The sequence below is a fragment of the Malaya genurostris genome, chromosome 3 (assembly GCF_030247185.1).
Source record: "Malaya genurostris strain Urasoe2022 chromosome 3, Malgen_1.1, whole genome shotgun sequence".
Lineage (NCBI taxonomy): Eukaryota > Metazoa > Arthropoda > Insecta > Diptera > Culicidae > Malaya > Malaya genurostris.
Window position 1 is genome coordinate 223,962,782 of NC_080572.1, and position 20,757 is coordinate 223,983,538.

Sequence of the window (20,757 nt, forward strand, 5' to 3'; positions counted from 1 at the left end):
CAGGCGTTACGAAGCATTACATGCATTATTTTTTAGTAAGTTATAGGAGTTTCGGAGCCTTACATTTTTGTAAGTTAAAAACATTACGAAGCGTTATATGCGATACTTATAGTTACTTTTTTATAAGTTACGAAGCATTACAAGGGTTTATTTTGTGCGAAACTAAAGATGCTCATGCGGCGGAGACTGAGAATTTACCGCCCCAAATTTCAACGATGTTAACCTGTTAACCGATCGAAGCGCCGTCTGCATGTCATTGACGGTGTTGTCGGATTGCTATGGAATGTGTAAAGGTTTACAAGTCGATCGTGTCATTCAGACTGAAGGTCTAGGGTTGGTCTGCAGCGGACCCATTCGGAAGTATTTTATTTTATTCTTTCAGTGGTCGTGCTTCATCTCGCGTTACTGACAGCAGAGCGAGCAGGAGAAAAGGAATGCTGGTGAGATCGTTCCTTGGAGATTTATATTTTTTCTCCTGAGTATCGAAAATCAGGTTTTGTTGAGATCATATTGTTTACCAAAACATATCCGGATATCTTTCCCTCCCTACTAACAAATCTCCTATCCCGTGATGCTCGTGGAGATACAGTGGTACCCGCGGTCTCTAGAAACAACGAGTATCGGACTAACATTCCTTCCTTTTCCTCAGTAGCACAGCCTTTGGTCGTAGTCAGCGTCGTTACTGATCATTGAATAAAAAGTTAGGAGTGAGTGAGTATGTACAGGGTCCGGCACTCGAAGTGTAACCTATTAAAAAGGCCATAAATTCAGTTTGGAAAATTACTTTTACTTAATTCAAAGTACAAAATGTGTAAAAATAATACAAAATTCAGAATCAATTCACTTTTGCTCGATATGACCACCTTTTGCCTTGACTTGATGACTTGAGAGAGCATCTGGTGAATTCGAGAGCCATTGTGTGGACGTGATGAAGTTCGGAACGTTGTTTTTCAGCCATTCTTGGTTCACTCGAGCTTTGTGAGACGGTGCCGAGTCCTGCTAAAACGTCCATGGTCTGCCACCGAAATGTTTGTCTGCCCACGGCTTCAAAGCAACCTCCAGAACACTTTCCCGATAATATGTCGCATTTACCTTGACGCCAGGCTCGATGAAAACGATTGGAGAGCGCCCATCTGCGGTTACAGCGGCCCAAACCATTATCTGTTGCGGGTGTTGCCTCCTGGTGGCCAATCGATGACTCAAATTCTCGTATGAACGGTCGGTCAAGTAAACCCTATCGTTTTGAGAGTTTACGAATTGCTCAATTGGAAAAATTTTCTCGTCAGAAAATACAATGTTCGGAAATTGACCGCTTTCGGCCAAACGAAGCAACTCCTTCGCTCTCTCAAGTCATCAAGTCAAGGCAAAAGGTGGTCATATCGAACAAAAGTGAATTGATTCTGAATTTTGTATTATTTTTACACATTTTGTACTTTGAATTAAGTAAAAGTAATTTTCCAAACTGAATTTATGGCCTTTTTAATTGGTTACACTTCGAGTGCCGGACCCTGTACAGTGGAAATAATTTGCTTCTCCCAAGCTTCATTTTCTTGGTTCATTGTACATTTTCACTCATTCGGTCAATCACGAAGTGCAACTACGGCGATCTACTTCAGCTCAGCTCAGCTCAGTTATAGGCGTTACGAAGCGTTACATGCGTTTCTTTTTAATAAGTAATGGTCACTTCGGAGCGTTCAGAAGCGTTAACTTTTCTGTAAGTTAACTGGGAACTGACTTAATCTCCCAGCGACCCAATTTTCCCGTGTTTTGCAACACTGCGCTGTATAACTGCATGAAATATTCAACACTTTTTAGCTTGTAACTCCAAAACCGTAGGTCGGATCCAGATTAAATCCAGAAGTTTTGAATAGGACCATAAGACCGCTCATTTGAGTCTAAGTTTGTAAAAATCGATCTCTGAGAAAAGTGAGTAAGTAATTTAAAATTAGAATTTTTACAATTTTTTTAGCCGGAAGTCAGATCAAGATAAAAATCATTAATTTTTATGGCCTCATAAAACCCTTGATTCAAATCTAATATTGTTAAAACCTTAAAATAACTCCGGAACCGTAATGCAGATCCAAACGATTTTGACAAACTTTGGTTCAAACGAAAGATCTCATGGTTCCATGCGGAATTCCTGAATTTCTTTCGGATCCGACTTCCGATTCCGGAATTACAGGACAAAGTGTGTTAAAAAGTTTATACCTGGACTTATAGCGATAAAACGAAAAGAGTAAAATCCGATTCCGAATTTAGCAGGTTATATATTCCAAAATGGATCACACTAACTTTTCTCAGATTTGGTAGAAGAGATATTCACAATCTTAGGTCCAAATGAAAGGTCTCATGGTCCTGCAAAAAATACTGATTTTTCGGATTCAACATTTATTTCGTATGTAAAAATCATATAAAATCTTCCAAATTTAAATAAAAACTAGTAGAGTTTATAACAAGGCTCGTGCCCAGGGGGAGTTTTTGGGGGTTTTAAAGTATTTAGTTTAAAGTATTATCGACATATACGACATAAAGTCGCTCTAAAACTAGTTAATAAGCTTGTTTTCCAGAATAAACGGCTACTGATTTCATACCTTTTATAATGCTTATTTGAAACAATTATGCATTCGAAATGTTTATTGCGTATCGATTTAAAATATATGATCCGATCATTAGTTTCACTTCAACATTCAATCTTAAAGTATGGTAGCATACATATAGTAATTTGTTATTTCATTCACATTGCATCCAAAACTTTTCCAGATTTTCTGATAATATCAAACGAAACAAGCAGAATGATCACTAAGAAAAACTATACCCGTTTATAATCCCCGATGGACAACATATTCTCACAAATTCACGAAAACATCAAACAATTAGACGCAAAATTAGGGAAAGATTTCCTAAAATGGAAGATTAGTAGAAAAATGACCTCGATGATTTGCTTGAAACCTAAGGAGTGAACTAATTCATTTGTCATTCTCGAATTATGGATCACAGAATCTATTAAATTTTTACCCAATTTCAATTTTCGAGTGAATCGTTTATGTTTATTATCAATTAATAACATTCACGTCGAGGTAGACTAAAATAGAAGGCCTTCACACTTAAAGTCAGCTAACAGCCATTTTGTTCTCTAACGAATTATATTATAACCTCTTTCAACTTTTATTTACAAATGATTTTCATAATCGGATACAATGCCTGGGCCGCAATATCACAATCTGAAACAGTTTAAGAGGGATCATCATTTGGCCCGGGAACATAAACCTCCGGTTCGGGTAAATAATCGGGATTTATCATTCTTGTTTTGATAATGTTGGCATACACCTTGGATGAACTCTTAGCAATTCTGGTTCTTTTAGGATCTTCATAATCTACGTAGTACAGTCCAAAGCGTTCCGTAAGTCCGGATCTCCACTCAAAGTTATCCATTAAACTCCACGCCACGTAACCTCTGATATCGCTACCATCTTCCATTGCATCCAGAACGGCATTCAGATACTGGTTATAGTAGTTAATCCGATCCACATCCTTGGTACCACCACGATCACTGACTCCATTCTCGGTAATGTAAACTAGCGGATTGTCGTACTCGTTTCGAATCCAGGTTAACAAACTGTACATTCCTTTGGGGTTTACCTTCAGCCAACCAGTACCAGATCCGGGCCAAGAAGGATCTTGGTAGCCCAGAGTGTTACGATCGTGATCGAATGATGGAACGGGATATTGAGCTGAATTTCCCGGATCATTTTGATAGACAATCACACTCGTGTAGCTGTTAATTCCGAAGTAATCCGATGAACCTTTAAGCTTTTCAATTTCTTCCTCGGTGAACTCCGGTAGACGAGATTTGTAGAAACCTTGCTGTTGACTCAGATTTCCCACGCGGTCAATCATCACCTGAGGATAGTTTCCTGTTTTCGAGAAAATTGGATGCATATACCAACCAAGCTACAAGAGAAATTTATTATTCGTGGATAGTGCAACGAATAAATTTTGCTGCACTTACGGAAAATTGAAGATACAAATTAGATGCTTCAAGATCCTCAACCGCGTCACTTCTAGGCTCCGCCCAGGAAGTGTCCGAGATTATTCCAATGATACCTGTAATCAAAACAATCAATATTTTCAATTCACACCGGTTGCCCATTAGTAAAAACCTTGCTGAGTTTGTTGAAATTGCTCTCTGTATAGCTCGACAGCTTCTGCGTGCGACAACAATACGTTGTGACTACACAAATAACTCGGTATTCCGGGAAAATCGGCTGATGGAGGATTTCCATCAAACTCGTATGAAGCCTGACAAACTTGTAGTGGTTCATTAATAGTAGTCCACCATTTTACACGATCTCCAAAGTTTTCGAAGGCAACCCGTGCATATTCCCGGAAATGATGAACGATTTCACGATTTGTCCATCCTCCGATCTCCTGTAGGCGTTGCGGTAGATCCCAATGGTAAAGTGTTACCATCGGTTCTATGTTATATTTCACCAACTCATCTATCAGGTTGTTGTAGTAATCGATGCCAGCCTGATTGATATGATTACTTATACCAGTCGGCATTATTCTGCTCCATGCCATTGAGAATCGGTACATGTTGACGCCAAGTTCACGTATCATTTCAACATCTCGTTGCCACTGTTTAAAAAAAACAAACCAGCTATCGAATACCTGTCCATAATAAAATTCACAATAATCCTACATTATGGAAACTATCGCATGCAATATCACCATTCGTGCCATCGACAACCTTCTCCGGATAGTTGTGAACCATGTAGTCCCAGATGGATTCTCCTTTGCCACCTTCATTCCATCCTCCTTCAATTTGATAAGCGGATGTCCCAACGCCGAACTTGAAATCCGGGGGAAATTCTCTTTGGCCCCTAACTGATGCGGTGATTCTGAAAACAACATAATGTTAGTACAAATGTTTTCGAAAGACTCACGCTACTATTCTCACATGCAACAGTAGAGAACGAAAAGTGCTTCAAATCGAAACATTCTATCAAAAAATTTACACCATTTTGAACACAAGACTAGTCAATAGTATCTACGCAAAATTCAAATGAAGTATATTTGCCGGTACATGAATATATAAGTTATATTCGTCTAAAAATATCACCGACGACGACAGTTAAATGAGATAAGCGTTCGCCGGATTGTAGCTTCATTTTTATTGTTCAATAATAAAATTTGTCTTCAGATTGATTACAATCAATATGTCACTAATTACATACAATTGATGATGTGCAATCTTCACTCGCTCAAACTAACGGTAAGTTTGATTATTTTGATTTAAAGCGAAGTGTTTTTGTATCATTTGTGCTAAAAAAAATCCAAATATAAAAGTCTTCAAATCGAATTTAATATTATTTTAGATTTCGGTGAAAAATAAACATATTTCCATAATAGCACAATACTATAATATTAATTACCAAAAAAATTTCAAAAGTTTCTGTTAAAAAGATGGCCGTTATTGGGCCCTTAAGTACGGGCGGAAAGCTACATAAGAGGGTAAAAGTTTCTTTAAACGCATTTGTAGTAATCGTATGCCACACAGGAAAAATTGGAACAACATGTAATTTAACGCCCTTGCACGAAAGTCTGGGTATATTCTACACAGATTTAAGTCATTCTATTAAAATACAAATTCATAAAATTAAAATTCATATGTGGATTTTTTTTACCAGATAATTTAACATAATTTTACTGTGTAAGGTTTTCATGTTGCATACAATGCACATTACTGATGAGCATATTAAATTCAAATGTGTTGCACTTCTTAAAGAACTGTATACACTAAAGTTTTTTTACGAAGTGTTTACGAGCCATGTTAAAAGCAGAAGGGTAATGTCAGAGACACAACTGGGTGATGTGAATACGAATAAAACTGACATACTTTTTCTACACTTTCGAATATTGATATACCACACGTACTAGTTGATGTATTATGTGAGTTTTGCAAACTTCAAACGCGTCAAATGTGTAAATGTAACGGTACAACTATAAGGCGGAATGTTCAGACTCTTTCATAAATTAAAAAATCCATATCAAATCCTTTCTAGCCGTCTAGGATTTCTAAATTTAAGTAGGGAATTACTATAACATTAATTTCAATAAATTACTTGTCAAACCCTCCTTGAAAATACAAATTGTATAGTGATTTGAAAGAATTTCCACAAATCGAAGTATTGTAAAGTATAAATTATTGATATCCATTCGCCAAGCTTGGACAAAAAATATTTATAATTCCTTCAAAAACTTATGAGAAATGGTAGAATATTATTCACTTATATACAGATATGGTAAGCATTTCACAAACTATGGCTTGACATACAACTGAAAATTTTATCATTGAATTATGATCATATATCCGATGGCATGTAGCAAATATTTTGATTATACTTTAGATACAACAAGAGATATTCACGATCAAAAAGTAATCACTCTCTCAGAAGGTAAATTTTGAAAAGGTTCCCCATAGTAAAGTAAGTCGTATTAACGACCAAAGATCTTGTTTGAATAATATTCAGTTCATTTATGAAATGATACAATAATACAATAATCAGTTAGGTTAAATGTGTTCATCATACCAAAGATTTTGGTGTCTAACAAAGAATGAACAATTTCGCAATAGGCGAGCAATCCAATTATTGAAGCATTTAATTATAAATTGAATAACTAAATTGACCATCCTAAACAACATGCGCAAATGCACCTACCTCATATTAGGCAATTAAAAATACACATGGTTTATAAGCATACATGGTTAGTAAGACACTAACCATGTATGCTTTTACTAGCTAACAAAACATGGCGTAGGCCCACTGCATCTAATCAATGAAATTTTACGCACCTTATGTTGGCACTGAATTTTACCTTAATGCTCATTCATATCAAACATTTTAAAAAACTTCAATTAATTAGTTAATTGTGGTTATCTCATACTGCTGAAAATTTTATCATGAATAGCTGACCATATTTCCGAAGATATGAAGGAAAAATTATGTTACTATGAGATATTCTCGATTAAGTTCTACGCATTCTTTTACAGGGTACATTTTGGAAAGATGCCCCATAACAGTGTAAAAGAAAAAAAATCGACAAAAAACTGTGTAAAAGAAAGCCGTGTTAATTACGGTAACCGGAATAAAAGAATCCGTGTGGAAAATTGGATGTAATAATTCCAAAGGCTCGTTGTCGGGTAGGCTAAATAAACTAAAATATAAATGATAAATAATCAGATGAATCATCGTTTGGAGAGAACGGCGCGTGGAATAAAATTTCTCTTTTCTGTGTTCCCAAATATTGTTCGACAACTTTCACCATCATTGGAGTAGGAAGACTTTATTGGCTTTCTTCTCGTGGTTTTGTCATTCTTTACTTGCTAGTTTGCCAATACCTAACGACGCAGAAATGCCATACCGAATAGTTGGCATTTGAATTAGTTCATCGACATCGCAAAATGACTGTGTGTATAGATTTGTGTTTAGGTGTGTGTGGAAGTTTTGTGTACTCATTTTTCTCAGAGATTGCGGAGTGCGTTCCAACTTCCAGTTCCGGAATTACAGAAGGTTTAAATTCACACACTTAGTTTCAAATGAATATGCTTAGTATTTCCTTCGATTATTCCTAAATTTTAATTAGAACCAACTTTTGGTTCCGGAGTGAAAGGTGATAAGAGCGTAAATTTGAATTTCAATGGTGCTTTTGCCTTTCTCATCTAGAAAGGCTATAAAATCACTGTGAAAACCGGCTTTTGAACAGACTACCGAAGGGCCGAATGTTGGTATGTGATATGCATTTGGTTAGACTCAGCTCAACGAACTAAACAAATGTATGTGTGTGTATGAGTGTATGAATGTGTGCATGTAGGTATGTGTGTATAAGATAAATAATGTCACTCGACTTATTTAACCTAACTGATTATTGTATTATTGTATCATTTAATAAATGAACTGAATATTATTCAAACAAGATCTTTGGTCGTTAATACGACTTACTTTACTATGGGGAACCTTTTCAAAATTTACCTTCTGAGAGAGTGATTACTTTTTGATCGTGAATATCTCTTGTTGCATCTAACTTATAATCATAATATTTGCTACTTGCCGTCGGATATATGATCATAATTCAATGATAAAATTTTCAGTTGTATGTCAAGCCATAGTTTGTGAAATGCGTACCATATCTGTATATAAGTGAATAATGTTTTATCATATCTAACGACATTTTGATGGAATTATATGTACTTTTTGTCTAAGCTTGGCGAATAGATACCAATAATTTATACTTCAGAATTCTTAAGTTCGGTTTGTGGATATTATTTCTAATCGCTATACAATTTGTATTTTCAGAGATGGCTGAACTGTTTTCCATAAACTCAAATTCAAATGAAAGGTCTTATGGTCCCATAGATCGCTATTAAATTTTACCTTGATCCGACTTCCGGTTCCAGAATTACAAGACAATATGTGCAAATCTGAGAAAATACGCACTCAATTTTCTCATAAATTTTCTCACCGATTTTTACGAACTAAAATGCAAATGAAAGGTCTAGAAATTCCTTAGAAAGTCCCCGAAAAGTTGATTCAGATCTGACTTTTGGTTCCGGTATTTCAGCGCGATAAGTGAAAAATTTTCAATTTCATGAATATTTAAAACAAGTGATCGCGAAACATAAAATTTTCTGGTAAATTCATCTAGTTGTTAATTCCCAATTCCCGCTTCCGAACGCACCGACAATAGTAAAGAAAAGCTCCAAAAACGAAACTTACTCCGATTTCTCAGTAACGGTTAAACCGATTTTCACAAATCATGATTCAAATTAAATGTACTGTGCAATTTCATTTAAATCCAACTTCCGGTTCCGAAATTATAGGGCAACGAGTATCAAAACTTTCAAACTGTCATACAAAATGATGCAAAATCGGTAAACATCGCTACGTGCTGGTACAGAAGAAGAAAACGTCACTGCCTGGCACACAGCATGCTTTGTTCAATTTTGTATAGGCGTGCAGGGTTGCCACATTTAAATTTATATTAAAAAGACTAGGAACCGAAAAACGTTGCTTGAGTTCGATTCGAAATCTATGATGGCAAATTCCGGTTTACTGGTATTCTTTGAAAACTTTTGAATTAACTTTGAAATGTGATGAAAATTCCAAATTGGGCTCACAACTAGTTCAATTTGTAAGTTTTGTTGGTTGACCGTCAAACGAACTGACTTCGACTGCACCGGTTCTGAAAGTGCCTGAAATAGTGTAACTCAATTTGTTTTCTCAGAGATCACTAAACCGATATGATTTGCAAATCTGATACTCAAAATTGTTTGTTTTTCAAACTTGAATAAAATCAAAAACTTTCTTCGGCATAAACTACCATCATCTTGTCAATTTGTCAACAGAATTGACAAGATGATGGTAGTTTATGCCGAAGAAAGTTTTTGATTTTATTCAAGTTTGAAAAGAAAATCTTGATTTTGAGCATCAGATTCGAAAATTAGCATATCATATCGGTTGAGCCATCTCTGAGAAAACTAATTGAGTTACACTATTTCAGGCACTTCAAGAACCGGTACAGTCGAAGTCATTTCGTTTGACGGTCATCCAACATAACTTACAAATTGAACTTGTTGTGAGCCCATTTTGGAATTTTCATTATATTTCAAAGTTATTTCAAAAGTTTTCAAAGAATATCAATAAACCAGAAGTTGCTATCTTGGATTCAAATCGAACTCAAGCAACGTTTCTCGGTTCCTACACATCAAACCCGTTTCGGAACTATCCATATTGTAAGGGTTTTCAAAGAATACCAAAAAAAAGGAAGCCGTCATCTTGAATTTTGTTTCTTTATTGTCTTCGATTAAAGTAAACCGTTCGCACAGACTATGGCTATATAACAAAATACTAATGCGAACTTAATAATATTTTTAATTTAAACATGTCTTTGCTAATATTAAAATCAAATAGATGATATACGCTGTTGAAACGATGGCAACAAACATCCATTGGAATGTTCTGACCATACTGTATGCGACCAAATTAGCGTCTAAGAAAATCTGTTCTTCTCTATGATCTTCCTGGACCGTTAAAATGAATTCTTTCAAGTAGCACGGAGCAATCGATGTTATCAGTCAGTAGATCAGAAACTAAGAGCCTTTGGAGATTTACTGGAGATGATGCAATAGAGTTTGAGATCATCTGCATACATTACTTTGAATGATGACAATACACGAATAGAACGAAGAGGGGTGGGCCGAGATGACTCGAAAGTTTTTGAAAAATCAAAGTCAACCGCGTCGACTTGTTGCCGTTTTTCAAGTTTGTCAATGCAGAAACGTATCTCATTAGGTTTGTAGTAAGGAGTGTATCGATAAGTAGATAGCAACATTCAAACAGTTATTACTCTGAAATGGCTTAATTTTTTGCAGCTTGTTTTACGGTGACATGTTTGTTTACATGTCAATAACAGCTGCGCAATCGATTGGTTTCGGTACGGTTTATCGTTTCAATGATGAGTCGAATTGATCCGGAAACGCGAAAGAAAATTCTGCACACTTGGTGCTCAGAAAGTGATGTCACGTACAACTAAATTGCAAAACGGGTGAAAGTGCACCACACCAGTGTCAAAATTATTATCGAGAAGTTCGGTAAGACCCCTTCCATGAAGGATTTGCCCCGATCCGGTAGGGAAACGGGTCCCAGCCAGCCCGGCCGGGACTTAAAAGTGGTTGAGTACATCAGGAAAAACCCATCGGCGTCGACGCGGGATTTGGCCAAGCAGTTCAACACCAGCATCGGGATGATTCAAAGGATCAAAGTTCGGAACTCCCTGAAAACGTACAAGAAACAGAAGGTGCCGAAAAAGTCCCTGGTACAGCAAGTTCAGGCCAAAACAAGAACGCGAAAACTGTATAACCGGATTCTACAGAATAAAAACTGATGCATCCTGATCGACGACGAAACCTACGCCAAGGAAGACTCTCGAGCGCTGCCCGGACCGCAATATTATACAAAATCGGTGTACCAGGACCTGGACAACGCTGACACCACAGTGGCGATGGAAAACTTTGGGCAGAAGGTGTTGGTCTGGTAAGCAATTTGTACCTGTGGTTTGCGGTCGTCGATTTTCTTCACGAAGGGCACAATTAACGTCAAGGTGTACGAGGAAGAATGTTTGAAGAAGAGAATGCTGCCACTGTACAGAAAGCATGAGGCTCCTCCACTCTTCTGACCGGATTTGACTTCAGCCCACTACGCCAACTCCGTTCTACAGTGGTTGTCAAAAAATAATTCGTAGAAAAGGACATCAACCCACCGAACTGCCTTTCGGAAGGAAGGTACAGTGTCCCAAAACATGCAGGAGTTAAAAAAAACCAGGAAAGACACAAAGGTAACTGTGCAGAATTTAATGAAGAATGTCAAGTCCAAAGTGCGAGCGTTTCACATAAACTAGGGTTTTCTTCAATATAATAATTGAAATGCATAAAAATGTAATTTTTCTACATTATATCGAAAACTGATGTCAAAATATGTTTTTGTTTGCTTTTTTATTCAATAGTCAATGTTGCTAACTACTTTTCGATACACTCCTTAGTAGACCACTTTCTGACAAACCCGTGCTGATCAGTGGATATGATATGTTTTACTTGGATCAGGGTCATTTCGCCGAATCCTGAAATCGTCCTAAAATCGTAATTGATTTAAAATAAAAACAAATGAAAGATGATAGGGTTTTGTTGACCTACAATTGTACTTCTTGAATAAAGAGTGATTTATGAACCTCAGAACGAAGCTCCCAAGAAAACTTGTTGACTATTAGCTACTAAGCATCGCTACCGCTCGTTCGGACCTAACTAAAGCAAAGAAACCTAGCTTTGAATAGAACGGGCAAACGAGGCGGTTACAGATTTGTATGCAAGAGGTCGGCGGCCGACTCAGATGGCTTCGGTTATGTGGTTGCGCCACATCAGTTATACAGGGGACATAACATACAGGAAACATGACCCTTTCGGCAAAATGACTCTTTCGGCGAAATGACGACTTTCGGTGAAATGACCTATTCGACGAAATGGCATTCGGAAAAACGACTTTCGGCGAAATGATCCGCTCCCGTTTTACTGAGGGGAAATAAAATATAACAGCATGCGCTCGAATACTTTAGGCTCAGAATTGAGATGCCTCTGTAGTTTGTGACGTCAGGTACGTTGCCGGTTTTGTAAACTGGACCTATCAAAGCTTTTTTCCACTTCGCTGGGAAATATTGTTCAGCGGTTGAAAAGCAGAGATACAGGTGAATCCAAATCAGTACACTCCATCACGAAAAACGGCGGTAGTCCGTCCGATCCTGGCCCTTTCGATGCATCGATTCGTCATAGATTATCCGTAGCAGGTATGCTCAGATAGTGAACATTACCTGGAATTCCATGGGAGGACGTCTTATTTCGCAAATAAGACCAAAATTGTTTCATTTAAGTTAGGAGACTCGTTGCCACTGAACGCTGAATACTTCGATATAATGTTTAGTCGATTCGAGGAGTGAACAACTCTCATAAGCAACATTTATTAGCAGGTTATGTAATGAAATACAGAAATTATTTAAAAAAAAACATTTTATTAATTTTATTATCACTAAAACAATAATGAATCACCGACTCTGTATATTTGATAGCCAAGCCTAGTTAGAATATTAAAAAAAAACACGAATGACTGTTCTAAAATGGTTGAAAACAAAAACTGATCACGTGAGTGACTTATGTCGTAATATTATTACTATTAGCTATAAACAATCTTTATTGCAACGCCGAAAAAAGTGTCAATAAAATACAGATTGGGTTTGATTAAATCTGTTCGAACCAAGTGCTTATTCATTTTCTAAGGTAACGGTGCTTGAAACGCCCAATTACATTACTTCATTTATCTTTCGGCCTAAAAACAAAACAAAATCTTCGAATAAGTTAGCGAATCTTTGAACTAAACAGTATGAAAAGCGTTCAAAAAGTCGAAAAATGTCAAAAAAATGTGTTGGAGAAAACATGTCAAATAATTCGATATTATCAATTGATTTTAAATTTTAGGATGAATATGTACATCCAATACATTTAATCGTCTCCGGTTCAACTGTTATAACAGCCGGTCGTAGGCCACCCCTGAGATATGATAAGAGGCACGCTTGTGTATTACCAATTTCAATGATAAATAATCGACCTGAGATCTGTCTAACGTTATTGTTATAATGTTATTGATCAATATAATCGGACCGGTCATGTATTCGAAATTGATATGACAGGAGATATTATGACAAAATGTATTTTTTCCACAAATTTGCTGTTTCGAAAATTACCGCTGTTCAGTACTGCTGCAGACATCCCTCTGGCATTGAAGCAAGCTGCAAGTATGAGATACTATTTACTACTTTGCCTTTTCATGACCGTTGGGTAAGTTAAGAAAATATTTCACTGAACGAAAATTATACTAATAAGCATTGTGCAGATCTCTTGGGATACACGCCCAAAGAGAGTTTCCATCTGATTTTAAGTTCGGAGTAGGAACCTCTGCCTATCAAATTGAAGGGGCATGGGATCAAGACGGAAAAGGTGAATCCATTTGGGACTATCTGGTGCACAACCACCCAGAGAAGATTGGTGATCGAACGAATGGGGATGTGGCTTGCGATAGTTATCGACTGGTATGTTGAAGCGTTTCTTGCACAAACTTTCATTAAGAAAAAAACTTATGAGGATTCAATTACAGTGGCGTCGTGATGTTGAAATGTTAAAGGATCTAGGAGTCGACGTTTATCGATTTTCAATTGCTTGGACTCGTATTATGCCCACCGGGATTAGTAATCAAATTAACATGGCAGGTGTCGAATACTACAACAATCTGATCAACGCTCTGCTTGAGAACAACATCACTCCGTTAGTGGTGTTGTACCACTGGGATCTTCCTCAACGTTTGCAGCAATTGGGTGGTTGGACGAATCGAGAAGTGGTCGGTCATTTCCGAGAATATGCCAGATTTGTGTTTGCTACCTTCGGAGATCGGGTCAAATGGTGGACTACATTCAACGAACCACTGCAAACGTGCCGCCAGTCATACGAATGGGATGCGATGGCACCCGGTTATGAATTTCCTGGCATTCCAAGTTATCTTTGTACTCATCACCTACTTCTATCGCATGCGGAAGCTGTCGAAGTATATCGAACTCAGTTCCAACCTGAGCAAAATGGTAAGTATATCGATCGTTTTGTAGCTGAATTGGAGATAACGATTTCTTCCAAATCCAGGAAAAATCGGAATTACCGTTGACTCTTCTTGGGCTGAGCCAAGAAGTGATTCTGCCGATGATCAGGAAGCTGCAGAAACTAACTTACAATTCCTCGTAGGTTCAAACATTTCTCGATTACATTAACAAAATAATGAAATATCTATTCGAGGACAGATCGGTTGGTTCATGCATCCTATTTATTCCGCCAATGGAAACTATCCACAGATTATGATCGACCGCATCGCGACTCTCAGTCAGCAACAAGGATTCGCCAAATCTCGTCTACCAACGTTTTCCGCGGAAGAGATAAACAAACTGAAAGGATCCTCCGATTTCTTCGGATTTAACACGTACACAACCTACATTGCATACAAAAATGATGATCAGAACTCTGCGAATTTCCCGCTACCATCGTACGATCATGATCGAGGTGTAGTGGAGTACCAGGATCCCAGTTGGCCCGAAACAGGCTCCAACTGGTTCCGTGTATATCCGAAAGGCATCTACAATCTACTGAAATGGATCAACAAGGAGTATAATAATCCAGAAGTATACATCACAGAAAACGGTTATAGCGATCGCGGTGGTACCAGGGACGAAGGTCGTGTACAATACTTCAAGGATTATATGAGTGCTGTGCTGGATGCGATCGATGAGGGATGCAAGGTGAAAGGTTACATCGCTTGGAGTCTAATGGATAACTTCGAGTGGCGCGCTGGCTTAATCGAACGGTTCGGTTTGTATTATGTCGATTATGAGCATCCCAACCGGACTAGAACTCAAAAATCGTCTGCCAAATTCTACGCCAATGTCATTGAGACTCGTAAGATCGATATGGATTATATGCCGGAACCGGAAGAGATCATTACTACTCCGGAACCAGAAGAGAGCACTACGTTGACTCCGGACGATAGCAGCACCACCACAGAAGATCCAGGAGCAGGAGTTATGGTGGTATCCAGTCTTTCACTAATATTATCTGCAGTTGTACTGACACTAAAACAAATGTTCTGATTTAAGTAATTAAAGTTTTAATGTACGACATATACGATATTCTCTCGAAATCGAGTTGTAGCGAATTGAACAAAAATCTTCTCCAATTCCCAAAATGGAACATTCTAGAATGAATACGGCAATCTATCTTTTCAGTGATTGTGATGATCTGCGACTTCGAAGTATTCCATACTGAGCTTTCTTCGTTCCTATCAGAAGTACAAGTCTTATATCAAATCGGGCGAAGATAAGAATATTGAGTCTTAGTGACTGGATTGGAAGATCACAAACACCTCCGTCAGTATTTAGCTGAAAAATTAGTTAAATTGTTTTAACATCCAATAGACTTTTCAAGGCTTGTCAGGTTTATTGAATGTTTATCAAATAACCACAGCATGGACAAAATTAGCCATAAATTTATTCTATCTGATTCACTTCATTCGAAGTTGAATAACCAATTTGGAAGTATTAGAAAAGGGTAAAAATAAATTTTACATTCAACGTGCAAACTCACAGAAAAGATGCCTTTTGAAAAAAAGATACGCTCAGTGGTAGGATACGAACTTGCGTTCTTATACATGCTATGTACGGAATGCAACGCCGTCCTGCCTCTGAGTGTATTTTTTTTATTTACAAAATATCATCTTTTCAGTGAGTTTTTCATGCATGACTTAATGCATGGCTTTTCAATCTATATTTCTATTGTCATTGCAGTCAAAACCCGACTAAGTTAGGGTAATTTTACGTCAAACCAACAAGTTATATGGAGTAAATATGAACAAAATTTAGGCAAATAGGTGATACAGCTTTACGCTGCATAAATCGTGGTAATTTGTTGTGTTCAAATTGTAATTGAACCCATAAATCCAATCAGACGAAAAATTTTTAATGCACAGTTCGAATGAATCTTGTAAATTAAATGGGGCGTCGTATTTCACACAAATTTATATTCAAGAACAGGTAAAATTCTGTGATTTGAAAATTACGTGGCTTGAAATTGAATGAAATAAAAAAACAAAAGATCGGTAGTAGCAGCGCGACTTGAACCGAGAAACATTAGATCACAAAGCACACCAGTTAATCGACTGAGCCACAGAAGCACATATCAGCTTAATGAGTAATTTCTAAATATCCAATCCATACAGCGGTACTCGGGGCCTGTAAAATTCTGTACGAACAGAATATTGCGTCATTTGACAAGTTAAGTAGTTATGAATTGTAGCATTTGTAGAATTATGTCACCTGTCAAATTAATAATTTTTTCTGTATGATGATGCAGCTGACCACAAGGAATTTTTTAAGTGTAAAATGATCAGTAAAATCGATTCCAAAAACCGTAGATTTGAGTATATGTTTGTTTTGTTCTTGATAAAATGTAACTGTTTTACCTTTTTTTATATATATAAAAAATAGGTATAGAATTCGCTCAAACTTTCGAAAAATTTTCCGAGGCCCGGAGGGCCGAATGACATATACCAATCGATTCAGCTCGACGAACTGAGCAAATGTCTGTGTGTGTGTGTGTGTGTGTGTGTATGTGTGTGTGTCTGTATGTGTGTTGTCAACTAAGAGGTCGAGATCTCAGAGATGGCTGGACCGATTTTGATCAAACTAGTCGCAAATGAAAGGTCTCCCCGTCACCCAAAACGCTATTGAATGGTTTTGAGATCGGATGTTTACTTTTTGAGTTATTCGAAGTTTTATGTCAAAATTTTCAGTTTTTTGACAGTATCTGTCACAATTGACCTCGAAAACAGAATATGTTTTCAGACTTAGATTCCGCACGATAATACCTATTCAACAAGCCATAGATTGTTAAAATCCGTCCATTTTTAACGGAGATATCGAAATTTTTGTGTAAACGACTTTTCCCCCTATTCCAGCAGTAGGAGTTTTGAGCGCTGTCTGGCAAAAAAAATGCTTGGGAGCAACGGAAAACACGATTTTCTATTCTGTTACATACAATTGTTTCTAAGTACCAAAAAGACTGTGTACAGCATCCTTTTTCATGACAATTTGCCTCGGACCGATTTTAGCACGGCTCGTTTTTGGCAACATAATCGTTCGAATATGACAATAAACCAGATGATGGCAGATTTTTTTTAATTATATTGTTTTAAACTACTTACAGCAATAAATGCTGGAAGAACATAACATCCATATACCATTCGAATCAGTTCGTCGAGATCAGCGAATGCGTGTGTGACAAATAATTTCACTCAATTTTCTCGGAAATTTTCTTTTCTACAAATTCAGATTCATACGAAAATTCGTATGCTCCCAAACAAAGTTCCTGAATTATGTTTGGTTCCGACCTCTGGTTCCGGAACTACAGGATGATATATGAAACGAAATCAAAATTGTGTAACTCATTCTTCTCGTAGATGGCTGAACCGATCTAAGATGCAAATGAAAAGTTTCAAGATTCTTTGAAACATCTTGCTCTTCAGTCAGATCCAACTTCCGGTTTTGGGGATACAGGGTGATTAGTATAAAAATTTCTATTCCACATAAATTAATCAGGTTTATCGGGTTAGCAGATTTGGATAGTCGATAAAAAAAATTAACTTTTTTCAGTTTTAGTGGTATTCAGTTGTCGATTCAGAAGGCACCTAAAAATTTAATTCGTGCTATGATTTCTCAAAGATGTCTTCACTGATTTTCAAACATTTCGAAACAAATGTAAACTATACAGCTATTCAGGTGAATTTATCTGACTTCGGCCATACCGATTTTAGAATTCCGGTTCCAGTATAAAATCGTTTCTCAAAGCTCAATCGTTTTCTCTAAAAAAGCCTAATCAAATTTCAGAAACAAAAATTCAAATTAAAATAAACTTATATACAAAATTAATTAATTTTATAAATACATACAAAAATAATGAATTTTATCCAATTAAGCTTCAAAGTTGTACTCAAAACTGTAATTTATTCGTCATATGGCCATACGAATCGGTTTGGGTTAAGCTGGTTCCTGAATACCGGTTCTGGTAGTACCGTAAATAACCGTAAACTCTAAAGAGGAACTTACATATCATGGCATGTTTAATCGATTATCACACTTCTAGATTTAAATTCGATTGTTTTTGCAGTTTCGACATTACAGAGTAATGAGTGATTACAATCTCAAATTGTCGCTTAAAACGACGGTCATTAAAATAATGTAATGAAAACTTAAACACCGAAAAATATTCATGCAAAAAACACATGCGGATTGATAAAAAAAGGTATCATCTCACTGCTAGGTGGATTAATCACGTTTTTTCACAATAAAAACGAAAATCTGTAAACCAGCCTGAGGTTACGAGAAGGTCTAGCTATACTTGATAAAACACATTAGATAACAGATTAAAATTAGAACATTCAGGAAACACGTTGTACGATAAGTAAATTAATCTAAATGGCTCATGCCTTCTGTTTAATGAATTCGGTTTTCAAAAGAACGATAATACGTACAATTTAGAACGTTCGACTAGAGAACGGCTGATAATACCTTCCATAAACACTTTCACTGCAAATAAAGCTTGAGAATAAGTTTTCAATTCCGAAGGTGCAATGTGTAGTAAACACTAACGATCTTAATTGTCACTTTTTAGATTAAACTGAGTGGGAAGACATGGGTATTGGATGAAGATCTATGCACGCAACGACCGAATTAAAGGGGAAGAATTCATAGAGATGAATATGGATCAAATTAGAAAAGGTATTACTATGTGTCATGCTGAGCAACTCATTTCATCGGTATAAATCATAATACTACTAGAGTTATATCATTAAAATGGGTATAAAATAGTTTACTGCTCGATATGATGAAGAGTTGAAGAGATTAGTAAACCCGACTATTTCTTTAACGCTACGAAATTCTCGATGATTTACGCACGATGCTGACATCATACACCACAACTGAGCGGAAGAGACGTTGTCGTGTAGTTTACAACAGGGATTGAAGATCTGAAGACTGTTTAATCATTTTATGTAACAAAAGTCAATGATCTCGTGAATGATTTGAGTTAACTTTCAAACTTTAAATTAGCTCTCAAAATCGTTTTCTTACAGACAACCTGTTCCCATTTATAAAATTTTTCTCAACAAACAAATGATAGTGCTTTTTAAACTCTCATCAGAAACCGTGTTAATTGCGAAAACCGCGTAAATAAAAACCGTGTTAATTCCGGAATCCGTGTAAAAATAGCCGTGTATAAAAAAACCGTGCGAAAAAATACCGTGTGAAAAGAGACCTTAGTGTATATCAATGAGTACGTGATTCAGTAAACAAATAAGTACGTGATTCAGTGAATAAGTGAGTAAGTGAGTAAGTAATCAACTGAGTAAGTGAATAAGTGAGTAAGTGAGTAAGTGAGTAAGTGAGTAAGTGAGTAAGTGAGTAAGTGAGTAAGTGAGTAAGTGAGTAAGTGAGTAAGTGAGTAAGTGAGTAAGTGAGTAAGTGAGTAAGTGAGTAAGTGAGTAAGTGAGTAAGTGAGTAAGTGAGTAAGTGAGTAAGTGAGTAAGTGAGTAAGTGAGTAAGTGAGTAAGTGAGTAAGTGAGTAAGTGAGTAAGTGAGTAAGTGAGTAAGTGAGTAAGTGAGTAAGTGAGTAAGTGAGTAAGTGAGTAAGTGAGTAAGTGAGTAAGTGAGTAAGTGAGTAAGTGAGTAAGTGAGTAAGTGAGTAAGTGAGTAAGTGAGTAAGTGAGTAAGTGAGTAAGTGAGTGAGTGATTAAGTGAGTAAGGTAGCAAGTGAGTAAGTGAGTAAGTGAGTAAGTGAGTAAGTGAGTAAGTGAGTAAGTGAGTAAGTGAGTAAGTGAGTAAGTGAGAAAATGAGTAAGTGAATAAGTGAGTAAGTGAGTAAGTGAGTAAGTGAGTAAGTGAGTAAGTGAGTAAGTGAGTAAGTGAGTGTGTGATTAAGTGAGTAAGGTAGCAAGTGAGTGAGTGAGTAAGTGAGTAAGTGAGTAAGTGAGTAAGTGAGAAAATGAGTAAGTGAATAAGTGAGTAAGTGAGTAAGTGAGTAAGTGAGCAAGTGAGTAACTGAGTAAGTGAGTAAGTGAGTAAGTGAGTAAGTGAGTGAGTAAGTAAGTAAGTTTGTATGTTAATATGTAATTATGTAAATAAATAAGTAAATAAGTAAGTGGGTAATTAAGTAAGTTAGTAAGAAAGTAAGTAAGTAAGTTATGACTAAGAAGGTGAGAAAATTAGTAAGTGAGTAAGTAAGTTGGAGATTAAGTAAGTGAGTAAGTAAATAAGTGAGTAAGTAATAAGTAAGTAAATAAGTGAGTAATAATTCCTATCTTAGCAATATCTCTCGGTAACATATACCAAACTAGAGATATATGAATACGACTTATCTTTTTCAGAACAGAGAATACCTAATTCGCCATAAAAACTTTGAGAATCAATCGGATCGTTTATAAAAGCGTTCAACTTGAACTGCAGAGTTGCGCTAGCTACTCAATCTACTTACCGTTGAAAAGTCGAAGACGAATTGCGATTCAAAAGAAGCAA

The 20,757-nt window shown here is 36.6% G+C and overlaps 2 protein-coding genes across 2 annotated transcripts; one reads left to right on the plus strand and one right to left on the minus strand.

The window, feature by feature from the left end:
• Window positions 1-3,025: 3,025 nt before the first annotated feature.
• LOC131436299 (myrosinase 1-like) lies at window positions 3,026-5,059 on the minus strand. The gene is made up of 5 exons (XM_058604949.1): window positions 4,961-5,059; window positions 4,703-4,901; window positions 4,161-4,638; window positions 4,010-4,104; window positions 3,026-3,951 (listed from the first exon to the last, which is right to left on the minus strand). Exons 1-5 carry the CDS (start codon window positions 4,999-5,001, stop codon window positions 3,232-3,234), a joined length of 1,533 nt encoding a protein of 510 aa, XP_058460932.1. The 5' UTR covers window positions 5,002-5,059; the 3' UTR covers window positions 3,026-3,231.
• Window positions 5,060-13,278: 8,219 nt separating this feature from the next.
• LOC131438892 (myrosinase 1-like) lies at window positions 13,279-15,317 on the plus strand. Its single transcript, XM_058609270.1, has 5 exons — window positions 13,279-13,438; window positions 13,494-13,689; window positions 13,755-14,232; window positions 14,291-14,385; window positions 14,446-15,317. Exons 1-5 carry the CDS (start codon window positions 13,284-13,286, stop codon window positions 15,283-15,285), a joined length of 1,764 nt encoding a protein of 587 aa, XP_058465253.1. The 5' UTR covers window positions 13,279-13,283; the 3' UTR covers window positions 15,286-15,317.
• The last annotated feature ends 5,440 nt before the right edge of the window (window positions 15,318-20,757 follow it).